General features: G+C 37.6%; 1 protein-coding gene across 4 annotated transcripts in view; it reads left to right on the top strand.

The window, feature by feature from the left end:
• Positions 1-13,836, top strand: part of EPHA6 (EPH receptor A6) — a 367,313-nt gene that overhangs the window by 272,716 nt on the left and 80,761 nt on the right. For all 4 annotated transcript variants that reach the window (XM_081198943.1, XM_081198944.1, XM_081198945.1 and 1 more), the window contains 4 exons: positions 948-1,056; positions 5,720-5,790; positions 9,245-9,370; positions 11,752-11,937. In XM_081198943.1, the coding sequence (XP_081055069.1) occupies positions 948-1,056; positions 5,720-5,790; positions 9,245-9,370; positions 11,752-11,937 (492 nt within the window). The remainder of the gene's footprint in view (positions 1-947; positions 1,057-5,719; positions 5,791-9,244; positions 9,371-11,751; positions 11,938-13,836) is intronic.

The raw sequence follows: 13,836 nt of genomic DNA, 5'->3' as shown, positions 1-13,836 counted from the left end.
ACTCCTTTTTGCATTGTAAAAAAGGCTCCCCTTGGAGGAACTCAAGACATCTTACAATGAAAAAAATGAAAACAAGGCAACAAGTAATATTAAGCAAAGTTACACACAAATCCATTACAAAACATAACTTCAGAGCCAAAACTGAGACCACAGAAAAACCTCCTTAGTGAAGAATTAATTAAACAATAATATAGTGTTTTCGGGGAGCAGAAAAACACTAATAAAGTGGAGGACAACTGAAAAAACTGTGGTAAGGAGTTCCACATTCTGGTTGCTACAGCAGAAAACACCTGGTCCTCCAATTAACCTTGGATTCTACTATCATATTTTGATTGCCTTCATTAGCTTTGCCATTATCAATCGATGAAACATAGTGACTCAGATTGAGAGAATGCTGAATTTTGAAATGGGTTACAGGATCAAATATCTGTATGAATAACAGGGCTCATTGGATCACTAGCTGTGATGCTCACAGGATTGTTATAAGGATAAATGCAGTTGCATGATGGGGTGGCACCGGACCCCCCATTGATGCTGCTTACTGGGAGGTAGAGGGGTGGGGTGGGATGGTTGACAAGGTCAGTGTGGTGCAAATACCCCACCATGCTATCTGCTAGTAATGTAGACCCAAATGCTGAATATGTGGTAAATGATATGTAGATAATGTTTCAGTCCTAAAAAATGCTGGTTATATATAGCTATTACAATATTGCTTTCAGAAATTAGACAAGAAAACAAAACCCCATTACCTCTATCCTGCCCTCGGCATCATGCCACTGTCATTTTACTCCAAAAGCAAATGTTATTGTTCTGTTTTTGCTGAAACACCAATCAAATCATAGCAATTGCCATTATTAACAACAGATGCATTTGGCTGGTAGAGTAATGTAATTTCTTCTAAATAAAACCATTATTCAGAGATTTACTCCTGTGCGTTTCTGTTTCAGCTTCAGATATGGCAGCAGAACAGGGGCAGATTCTTGTCATTGCCACAGCGGCTGTTGGAGGATTCACGCTCCTAGTCATCCTCACTCTGTTCTTCCTCATTACTGGAAGGTAATTAACATTGGCATTGTAACTCATTTTCATGCAGGGCAATATTTATTTGATATTTTGTTTTTTACATTTATACCCTGCCTTTTCAAGGAAAAAAATGTCCAAAGTGTATCTGTGTTTGACCTAACAAGTCCCAATGTTGTGCCAATGCTGGGGAAACTGGGCTCCTTGGAAGGGCAGTTAGGTTTAATGGCCCCATCTGCATTTGACATTTAAAGCCATATCGTACTACTTTAAGTAGCCATAGCTTCCCTCAGAGAATCCTGAGGACTGTGGTTTGCTAAGGGTGCTGAGAGTGTTTAGGAGACCCGCTCCTATTCCCTTCAGAAAGCTACAATTTACAGAGTTACCTAGGAAGTGGGATTGACTGTTAAACCACTCTTATAATTGTAACTCCGTGAGGGGAATAAGCTGTCTCCTCTAACAACTCTTAACTCTCTTAACACACTACAGTTCCCAAGATTCTCTGGGAGAAGCCATGACTGTTTAAAGTGGTATGATACAGCTTTAATTGTATAGTGAAAATGGGGCCGGAAGTATAAACCACTCTTGACTGCTCTGTATCTCATTTCACCATCTTCACATAATCTGAAAATGTTTAGACTATTCCTTAGCCTGAGTGACAAAAGAATGTGATGAGCAAAGGTGTCCTCTTGTGTTGGGTTTTATAGATGTAACATTTTTAGCCGTTTTGAATTTATGGTGGGGAAAACCATCTCCCCCTCCATTATTTCCAGTAAAATAAATAAATACATTTGGAGGGAAACTTGCCTCCTTATCAAAGCATGATTTATGACTTAGCACATTGAAATGTTACCGCTTATTATTTTTATGAACTTCTTCAAAATATATAATGCCATACTCTCCAACATTTCTCTGATGAAAATAGGGTCATCCTATTCCATAATAACAATTTTATTATTTATACCCTGCCCGTCTGACTGGGTTGCCCCGGTCACTCTAGGCCATGGGTAAGCAAACTAAGGCCCAGGGGCTGGATCCGGACCAATCGCCTTCTAAATCTGGCCTGCAGGCGGTCCAGGAATCAGCGTGTTTTAACATGAGTAGAATGTGTCCTTTTATTTAAAATGCATCTCTGGGTTATTTGTGGGGCATGGGAATTTGTTCATTCCCCCCCCTTCAAAATATAGTCCGGCCCCCCGCAAGGTCTGAGGAACAGTGGACCGGCCCCTTGCTGAAAAAGTTTGCTGACCCTTTCTCTAGGCAGTTTCCAACATATATAAAAACATAATAAAACATTAAACATTAAAAATCTTCCCTATACGTTCCCTTCCAATGTATTCTAAAAGTTGTATACAGTGGTACCTCGGTTTTTGAACATTTCCGTTGATGAACGTTTCAGAACACAAACGCTGTAAACCCGGAAGTAAATGCCTTGGTTTTCCAACGTTCCTTGGAAGTTGAACCAGAAACACAGCTTCCATATTGAGTTTTCCGTATTGAGATTTCCGTTTTGAGGCTTCTTTCTTGAGTTTTGGGTTTTCGAACATTTCGGAACTCAAATGGTCTTCCAGAACGGATTACGTTCGAAAACTGAGGTACCACTGTAGTTACTTATCTCCTTGGCTCGGGGGTCACATAACTCCATACCCTCTGATGAAAACAGGGACGTCCAAGGAAAAGCGGGATCAAATCAGAAACTGGGACAGCTTCTGTAAATCCGGGACTGTCCATGGAAAATCGGGACACTTGGAGGGTTTGTAATGCCTAGCTTTATTCAAATAATCATAGACTTGCCTCCACTGCAAGAGATGAATCTGCAACCTATTGTACTCTAAGGTACCCCAATTTATCTTATTTTTTCCAGCTACAGTGATAGGAAAAGATTAAATGAAAGCTGAGCATTGAAACGATCAGCATTGTAGGAAACAAAGTTTTCTGCTGTTAGATATCTGCTCTTAGAAACTGTTTTTATCAAGCAGAAACAGAATAAACTTGAAATTTTAGTAAATAAAATAAAAAACATTGCACAGTAGACCTGCTGGTATAATGGACATTTACCTTCCTCTTCTCTTCCTCGCCCTGTACCAATCTGCTCTGGGGCACATTTGGTGGGAGGTACACAGGGGGTTGCAGGTGGGAAGAGAGGAAGATGAAATTCCATTGAGCAAGCAGAAGCCCGTTCCTCTTCCACACAGACACCATTGAATACAACTATAATTTTGGAAATTAGTATATTATCAGTGCACATAGAGAGTCTGAAGTCCTGTTTAGTGCACACTTAATAAATTGTTAGCTTTTCTATCTAGCATTGTAAGAATTACTGCACCACTTTCTGGTGAGCCCCATCATGTACAGATTTAATTCACATAACTAATTATGGTTCACTTTGCAGTTAAAATTATGGGTGTTAATGTTTTTAAAAGGCAATTGTGACAAATTACATCACAAGAGTGTCTGTAAATAGCTTTACTCACTGACATCAAATAAGACAGGATAAATGCAAACATTTCAAAGCCACAGACCTTTGAAATGATTTTGCTCAGCAAACAAATGACATTCTGAAGTGTGCTTCTCACTTTAGTGGAAAGAGAGAGTCATATTTTGATTTCTTCTTGTTTCATCACATTTATTAGATAACATTAAGAACGTTGGAAACTATTCTTTTAATGTATCCCTGTTGAATTACATTCTTTCAATTACATAAGATATGGATTCATTTTCTGAAGTTACGTAAACATCAGGATAAAGAGACAGGGCAATTCAGAACAAATATTCAACATGTTTTAGAATCTCAGGCAAATTTCAAAGTGGAAGATTGGGCTGGTATGCTACAGATGTGGTCTGATTCACCATTTAGAATTAGCAATTTGATGCAATGTTGAATCACAAGGCTGCTGATGAGTCTATTCATACTGAAGAGTCAGAAGGAAATATGCACCTGCATCTATATTTGACTGAATGATTTACCTGCTAACAGCAAATCGGCATGCCAAGTTTTGAATGAATAAAAACCACAAAAATATTATGAGAGAATTAAAACTTAGGTTTGATCAGTATGAGATTTCTATATTGCTGTGGGAGTTCAGTGAAGCTGTGCAACAAAGTGAAGCTCCTGTGATATGTGATGTTAGTGAATATTTTTGCTAGGGAAGGAATGAATCTCCCAGCAGCACAAGAATGTTCATAAAGCATCCAGATTGTCTGAAGAAAGTTAAAGCTCATTTTAGCAGGAAAAAGGAAAAAGGGAAGATGCTTGAATAGGTAAGGAAGGCTAAAAGAAGTAGAAATTTGATTGAGTGCAAGTCCAAGAACTCCAAAGGGACAGTTTGAGCCCAGCGGCGAAAATGGCTGTAAGAGAGGAAAACCTGAACCAAAAGACTGTGATGAAATGGACAAAATGGATGAGAAGTAGAGGAAGGGACTGGCTAATGAAAAAACATTGGTAATGAATTAATGATCACAGGGGAATAAGGAAAGATGATTCTGGGAGCTATTGAGGGCACAGGAATCAATGAAAAAATTGAAGAGGAGGAGTGAAATTAAGAAAAGAAGGCTCTAAGAAGAACACTACAATTTTTATTGTATGAAGCTGTTCATAAATTTTTTGAAATGTGATACACCCTGAGTGACTAGGAAATGGCTGGATATAAACTGAAGAACTGAATACAAATATTCCTATCCTAGGGGCAAGAGGAGTAGATGCCATTGGGCTCATATGACTTGCAGTAACCCAGTGGGATTTTTCCCATTTAGAACAGCAGGCCCATCAGAAACTGAGAAATACTTGGGTGGTAGAGCCAATCCTACCCCTGGAAGCTCCTGTTTTGGTAAAGGACAGATTTAGCCCCTTTTAGCTGTATTACAGCTTGCAGCCTAACCCCATCCTTGGTTTCATTTCTTAGTCATGTGGAGCATCATCCCAGAGTGTGGTGGTTCCTAGTAACATTTTTTTTGCACAGATTTTTTCACACAGATGAGGAAAGTTTGTGTTCCCATTGTAGATACATTAAAAAAATACATCTTCATTGATACCTAAGCCCTCTTCAGGTGTCCAATAATGAATACGTGTAGGGATTTCCAAAAATGTATTGACTTAAGTATAGGATCCCTGGACAGTTAAGTCCAATCAGAGGCGACTATGGGGTGCATCGCTCATCTCACTTCAGGCCGAGGGAGCTGGCGTTTGTCCACAGACAGCTTTCCAGGTCATCAGGCCAGCATGGCCAAACCTTTACCTTTTTAATGTATTGAGTAGCCCCTGTATGTATGCATGCATTAATGAATGAATATAAGGCCCCTTCTACTGATACAAGAACCCTGGTCCATCAAATCTCTTGTCGCTGTTAGTGGAGCTTTGTGCATTGTTGGGTCATTTTCAGAGTAACACCAATCACACATTTTCTAGATGTGTTGCTCATCCATGACTTGGTGCCTACAGGATGGTTCTTGCTAGCACATTCTCAGAAGTACCTTCATGAGTTTGGTTTTCACAGGTACTAAATAAATGGAAAGGGCTTCAGTACAGTTATTTATTACTAAGCATGCCATTATTTTATTTGGTTGCTGTTTTTCTAGCTGCCCTCTACAATTAATATGGCTTTTGTAAGTTTAGTTCATAAAAGAAAAATAATCAGCATGTAAATTCACTGTCATTTCTTCTGTGGTTTAAAAAAGTGAAATGGTGTTCATTTTCTTAAAGGTGCCAGTGGTATATAAAGGCAAAAATGAAGTCTGAAGAAAAACGAAGAGCTCATTTGCAAAATGGACATTGTAAGCAAAGCTATCGGTGATGTTTCATATTTAAATGAAGAATGATCATTGCATTTTTAATGTATTTTCACTTCTTATATCTGGCTGAAAGAGATAGAAACATTCTATCCTTCCACGACTTATCATCTACGCACACCTCCTAATTTTTCTTGTGGCTTAAGTGTACACTTAAAGGTAAAGGGACCCCTGACCATTAGGTCCAGTTGTTGCTGACTCTGGGGTTGCCGCACTCATCTCGCTTTATTGGCTGAGGGAGCCGGCGTTTGTCCGCAGACAGCTTCCGGGTCATGTGGCCAGCATGACTAAGTCGCTTCTGGCGAATCAGAGCAGCACATGAAAATGGCGTTTACCTTCCCGCCGGAGCAATACCTATTTATCTACTTGCACTTTGACGTGCTTTTGAACTGCTAGGTTGGTAGGAGCAGGGACCGAACAACGGGAGCTCACCCCGTCACGGGGATTCGAACCGCTGACCTTCTGATCGGCAAGTCCTAGGCTCTGTGGTTTAACCCACAGCGCCACTCGTGTCCCAAGTGTACACTTAGAGCTCCACATAAAAAGGAGTACCTTCATGTTGAGGGAAACACCATGAACTCCACAAAAACTTTTCTTAACATTGAAGTGATTGGCTCCACCTAGAGATGATAGAGAGATTCAGTTCAGCTCACATTTAAAGGCACATCTACCTAATTCACAAAACACAGCTACACTTTGAAATTTGAACTTCTCTGAATTTTGCAAAAGAAAATTCTAGCTAAGTAATGTGTACAAAAATGCATATAGTAGTAAAGTATGCATAAAAATAATGTATTCGTGAAAATAACATACAAAAATGCTTTATATTAGGGAAATTTGTGTTGCAAAAGTGTCTATATTAGGCAAAATCACATACAAACAATTGTATATTATTATGAGAAATTGAAATTTATAGATCCATCCATCCCTAGTTTCACTCCTGCTCAGACATGTTTATTATTACGACTAAATAATAAACATAGTAAAAAGTAGAATTTCAGCATAAGTTTTAAATAAACATTAAAATGGTCAAAGTAAAATATAACTATCAATATACTAATTAAATAGATTTAAAATATGTATCCAAGGATATATAAATTCTATTAAAAGGTATTTTTTAAAATAGAATTTGACTATGAGCTGTGTCAATTTATGACTGTGTGTGGAGCTGTGTGAACTTTTGCTTTCTTTGACTTATGGCTATTGCATAAAATCTAGCTACATTTCTAGTGACATAAGGATTCCATTTGGACAAGAGGCAACTTAAATTAGGGTTGCCATATGAGTTGCAATGGGTTGCAATGAGAATCCAGTCACAAAGGTTGTTGAGTTTTTGTTTGTCTTTGTTTGCTTTTTTTTAATCTCAACAACAACAAAACTGAAGCTTTTTAGCTTTTTTTGTAAATTTGCAAAAAAATCAGCACTTCCAGGTTGTTTTCCCAGACATAGGCAACTGACTTCCGAAAATTCCGCCAGGAAACCATTTTCAATGGAAGAATCCTGGCAATGTCCAAGAAGTTGCAGACAGCCCTAACTTAAATAGAATTCCTCTGTTCTCCTTGGTACTTTCCCTACAAGGGGGGTCTGAGGGAAGTGTCTATGTATCTAAAATGTCAAATTAATAAATACATCAAACCCTCCACAGAGATCAAAAGTGTAACACAAAGTGAGTCTTCCATTATATTTTTAAACCTACGTTATTCCAGGGTGCTTGTTTGGGGCTGTAGGGATAATTCCCCATCACCTCCTTAAACTTCAAAATAAATTCATTTTATCTGCGTTGAAAATGTTTTTGTTAATTTCCACATGCTCTTCATTGTGTGATTTTCTCTCAACTTTCTAACTTATGCCTGCCAGAAACCACATCACACTTATTTGCCAAAAATGAATGTTTATCCCTTTAGTTGTGATTTCATTCTCACTTCTAACATTTTCATAGTGAAATGATTTCCATAAAGGAAAAACAGAAATGGGTCACAAAGGAGACAAGAATTTCGAATGCAGTGTCATTTCTTCCACATATTTAAAGCATGTAATATCAATGTAGCCTATACAAAAATTCAACATGAATCAGTTTATCATTCTTCCTAACCACAAGCTCCATGCTTCCGTGTTGTTCTCCCTAACAACAACAGAACAGTGAGATGGGACGGTTGAGAGGCAAGGTACAGCTAGTATACTTGGGATAGATAAGAATAAGAACGTTGCTTTGAAAAAAAGAAATCTGAGGAGACAATAGAAAAACACTCCCATCAAGGACTGCATGTACACAAAGCCCTCCTATAAACACCATATAAATGTAATAAATAAATAAAATTAATCATAGAAAGGGGGACAGAGAGAGAAAAGACAAAAGCAACTTTGTGACCTGCTCACCATCCAACTCCTGGTGATTTGAGCTGAAGTGGCCTTTCCCCTCTAAACTGCCACTGCAGGACCACTTAAAAACCATCTTGCCAATCTGCCGTCATGCAGCCACTTTGAGGAAGTGAGAGAAGACAGAGCAACCTGTCAGATTACCTGATTGAAGAAAGCAGCATGAAAAGAGCAGGAGACAGCATATATTCAGCTGTCAATTAGACTGTGAAATGTATGGGAGGCGCCTGCTGCAAATAAAAGTTTTGAACTGCTGTATTTTTACTGTACATCACTTCAGACACTTTTTAAGTGGAAAGGCAATTAATGCAGAATATAAATAACTGATAATAATAAATATGAGGAGGAAGCCGGCTCCTGAGGGGCTAGCTTCTCGCCCTATCCCCCTTCAACAAAGAAGAAAAGGAACTATCTCAGACAGCACTGGAAGGCATGCATACTGTGTGGGTGTGGTATGTGTGGGTGTGGGTGTAAGGAAGGGAGGTTTTGGAATGTACATAGTACTCTTATGTACTAGAGCACTATATTTCTATATTTATCAAATTTATAGCTAGTCCTTCCTCCTAAAGGAGCCTAGGACGGCATATTGCTTAAGTTAACACCTGGCATATTGCTTAACTTACAAGGAAGGGAGGTTTAAACCACTTCCCTTTCTCCAACAATTGCCTCAAGGGAGAATGGAATCTGAGCCCCCACCCAGTGGGTACATGGTAGACAGAGACATTCTCCCGACTTTCCAGCAAATAAGGGGTCTGCTAAGGGGTGGGGGCAGTACAATAGTGGTCTTTTATGTACTTAATAACATCACGTTTTATCCGTAAATACAGTAGTCACAGAACGTTTGAGTTAAAGTCCTTTTTTATAAGAAGGTTCTGTTAAAATTAGTTGGTAATTAGTAAATGTTCTTAGATGTATATGAAGGAAGCGGAATCTGGAATTAGATTTACCGTTATGATTATTAACTACTTCTTAATACTCCCATTTGATTTGATTTATTTTTCCTGTGTGTGTGTTGCCTGAATTATTTCTGTCTAAAGCAAAAACAATATTTCTGGTTTTACAGTGCAATTCCCAGGAACTAAAACATACATTGATCCAGACACGTATGAAGACCCATCACTTGCTGTTCATGAGTTTGCTAAGGAGATAGATCCATCACGAATTCGTATTGAGAGAGTAATTGGGGCAGGTAAAAATTCATCACACTTAATTTCCAAGTATAACTAATAAATACTCTTTTTAATACAGATAAGCTGATCATCTCCATCAAGACCTGTATGGGAATCTAATGCTGTATAAAAAAGGAATGTTTTTCTAATAGGTGAAGATACTTCAAAGTATCTTCTCAAAGTATCTACTCAAATCATTACACATATTTAGCCACATGAATTGATTGATTGATTGATTGATTGATTGATTGGTTAGTTGGTCTTGTTGGTCTTGTAAGAGAAGGAAATAGGTTCTGATCTAGAACCTTACCATGCCTGAATTGCTTTTGCTTCTTCCTGTGGCTGATAGAACTCAATGGGTATTATTATTTTTTGCTTCCCAGCCATCTGTATTTGTATAGGCTGCCCAGTAACATGTGCCATCTCAGCTCTGTTGCTTTATATGGAATTTACCCACTAGGTCACTTCCTCTGAATTGTATTTTTATGACTGTTTGATTGTGTTTGTCCACACATATATATGTTCCTCTATGTGTAGGCCAGAAATCATATTTGGAACAAGCTCTTGGCTTACTTTTTCCAAGAGAGATTTCATAGAATATTGAACTATTTTTTTATAAATAAGATTTATATTTCATTTTTCTGCACTAAAAAGGTAATAAATGCAACCTTATTTTTATTTGAATAGAAATTACTATTTGGAATAGAATTAATTCAAAATTCTATGCCTTAATTTCCTTATTTTATGGCCTTCTAGTAAGCAGCACAAGAATAGTACAGGTCAGTACAGTTCTTCAAACAAAATTGTTGCAGTTTGTTATTAAGGCAAGTCGAGACCATGATCTATTAAAATTAGGCTGTGGGAGGGGGAAGTCCTCCCATAAATATGAGATTATTACTAGTTCTCTGTAAGGTTCTGCAGTGGTCTACCCTTCCCCATAATCCCCCCTCTTCTTTCTGATGGGCAGGGCAGTTGTGGCTTATTTATGTACAAGTAAAAGTCGTAATTTTCACTTGTGGATGGAGGTGGCACAACAGAATTTTAGACAGGATTTGTGTTAATTTGTTTAGGAATGCTAGAATATTTTTCTTATTAGCACAGCTTACTTACTTAGCCAAACCTTTATTAGGCTTTACAACTGGTTTTTTGTGTGTGAACGGCTATTCTTAATAATGCAGTTTTCACCATCTGTACTTTCCTGTATTTGATTTGCCTCTCAGCTCACAATTTATAATAACCCCAGCCACAACTGTGATGTATGTTGTCTTCTTCTATATTTAAAAACACAGTCTTAAGTTGAAATTCTGTTAGTGCTTGAGTATCTACAAACAACTTATTTTTAGCAAAGGGAATTAATAACTACACTATAATAGAAAATGTCCACCAACAGAGGTGTTGTTTACCTCAGGAATTAATATAGTGGTGTTTTATAGCTGTATCAGCTAATTATATTGCTGATAATGTGAATCCTTTTGCTCCTTTTGGACTGCGAAGACTGATTAAAGAAGAGGTAGCAGTGATGAAAAAACTCATAAGAAAAAACAAATTCATGAGTCATTCTGAGAAATATCAGGATTATTTTCTATATGCTACTACCTGGTACAACAAAATTAGCAGTTGATAAGTGGTGGTTAACTATCACTAATGGCTATGAGTGAAATTAGATATATACGGTAATTTCCTTTTAGGGAAACGTTTTCTTGTGGGGAAGGTGTAACGCATAACTCTAAAAAATGGATAAAAGAGGGCAAGATATGCATAAATGTGCATGTACTAATTTATACAAAAAGATACAAAATAATAAATTTAAATAAAAATACGGGATATTTCACCATAGTGCTCAGTCTGGTCTCCAGAAGCTGATGGGCAGCTTCAAGACGCCTGTTCTCCCTTTTAACGGTTCTGTGTTTTTACAGCAAACTTGGAGTGGGCAATTCTTAGGGGACTCCTTCAAACAGAGAACTGCCCTCTTAAAGTAGGACACATGACCACACTACTATTGTAATTTTTTCATTTCTCAAAGATGTCTGAATACACAGTTCCAAAAATGGACCTTTGAGGTTAGATAGTTATTTTATTCAGCTATGTGGAATAGAATACAGTTGTAGTTCCTTGAATGTTTATTTGATGTTTTCTTGTATGTGACTTGGTCTATTTTCTCCATGTATTAACTCACTAATTAGGATTCTTTATTCCTGTGTAGATCCTATTTATAATTTTTAGGATTTTAAGCATTTTTTACATCCTTTGAGCACACACTGAAGTGAAAGGATTCTTTTGGAACTGTTGGTACTTATTCAGGCATTAAATTCTGAAACTGCTACAATGACATCTGTCTCAAAGGCTTAGATCTTAAACACATGCACTGCTAACAATCTAACCAACTGCTTTTTAACTTAAGGCGAATTTGGAGAAGTATGCAGTGGTCGGCTGAAAACACCTGGGAAAAGGGAGATTCCAGTGGCCATTAAAACTTTGAAAGGTGGATATGTGGACAGACAGAGAAGAGATTTTCTACGAGAAGCTAGTATAATGGGGCAGTTTGACCACCCAAATATTATCCGCCTTGAAGGAGTTGTTACAAAAAGTAAGTAGCTTAGGACATTTTATTCATATTATAATTCTTGTCTTTTTGCTGCACTTATCCGAATCCAGATGCGAGTTTCCACATACAGTTGTGCTACTTAATAGGGAAAAGCACGTACAAAGGGTATTTTGTCTAGTTACTATACTGGGACCACATTCACAATGATGAACAGCATATCTCTTGTTTGTGGCACTCTTTTTCAGTTGATTAAATATTTACCATATTTTTCCATGTATTGGACGAGGTTTTTTCATGTCAAAAAACTGGGGTCGTCCAATACACAGATAGTGGCATGGGTTGGGGGGATAGGAGAAGCGGCGCACTGCCAACCAGCTCATTGGCAGGAGCACGGCTTCCTCTGATGCCGCAGCAAGCAGGGAGCGATCTGGGGGGTGTTTCCTGCCCGCAGCTGCATGGCTCAACAATTTTGGGCCACTTCCCCTCATTTTCCTAAAAGTGAGTCCCCAAAAATAAGAGGGGGTCTAATACATGGGAGTGTCTTACAGACGGAAAGGTACAGTATATTGGTTCTGATTTGACCTTTTCAAATTCTGTATCATCAGTAAAAATAAATTGTACCCAGTGTATTGTTTTAAATATTCTCCATAAGATCTAAAAGAGAAGACAAACACAATAATCTGCATAACTTTATGGTATACAGTATTTGTGGACCATCATTTTAACTATTAATACTTCTGCCACTTAACAAAAAGGTAACTAAAAATGACCAGGGGTAGAACAAATAATAGTGATCTTCATTTTAGTGGCAAATATTTCATATTCATAGTTGCAGGTAAGTTAATGGGGTTTCTGCAGACTTGTGGATGTGCAAAACAAATCAGGAATAAATGTTTGATTACACTATATATTGTGTAATTAAGCCAATTGCATCAAATGGATGAGGGACTGCTATTTAAATGGAGAATGTTAAGCTTGGCAATAGTGCACAACAGGCAGACAATCAGCTTATCGTCTATTAGCTATGATACAAACTAATATGCACGGTAATTTTTAAAATACTAAAAGTATATATTTGATTTTGCAGCGTCCTTTCAACAAAACAAAACTTTTCATTCAAATAATGTGGAAGTTTCAGTATATGCCTGAATCTACCTTTCTGCAATTCCTATTCCTTTTAAACAATTGACTTTTAGGAGGCCTTTCCCAATGTTGAAACACAAAAGCAAACAGCAGTTTAGGCAATAAAACAAACAATACATATGTACAGTGCTTTTTCTGGGGAGACGCATACCCCTAAACATTTTGTGAATCTTTGTACTTTTGCCCATTTACTGTATTTATTTTTCCCAATTTGAACTATAAAATTGTGATTTTCTTGTGTCAAAATGAGAGTACCCCAAAACATTTTTTAAGAAGAAAAGCAGGCATATGCGGATGGATCTTAAAGACCAGTTAGTTTGTTCATTCTGTTCTAGGAGTTATGCAGTAGGAATCATGTTTTCAAGACAAAATTCTTGCTGTCACCACCTCATCAGATTTGATTCTTTGTCATGCTTCCTTATGTTCATAACTATTTTTAAAGTGTTCTTAAAGCTTCTGCAAACGGATGTGTTGACAGCATGAGAAAATTCCATCCTTGTGTTGTTGCAGTGTAATTAAGCTTTCTTATTTTTATTCTAAATCACAAGATAATAGCACTGCTACTATAACACATGATAAGATGGCAGAAACACTCACAAAACCATAAGCTAATGAGAGATAATATCTAATGGTATTAATAGTTGTGTAAGGGTACCACCGTATACTTCTTTTCCCTCTCACCCTTGCACATCCTGGTGTAACAGCAATGTCTCAAGCAGCAAGTAGTCTGGTAAATGTGGTTTTTCCATTACACCTTGATTTCTTAGTGTAGACATCAGGCATCCCAGGGCTCCATGT

The sequence above is a fragment of the Podarcis bocagei genome (genome assembly GCF_964188305.1).
Source record: "Podarcis bocagei genome assembly, chromosome: 6".
NCBI classification, from domain to species: domain Eukaryota; kingdom Metazoa; phylum Chordata; class Lepidosauria; order Squamata; family Lacertidae; genus Podarcis; species Podarcis bocagei.
Note: the sequence above shows the minus strand (reverse complement) of the source record. Positions and strands in the feature narration are given on the sequence as shown.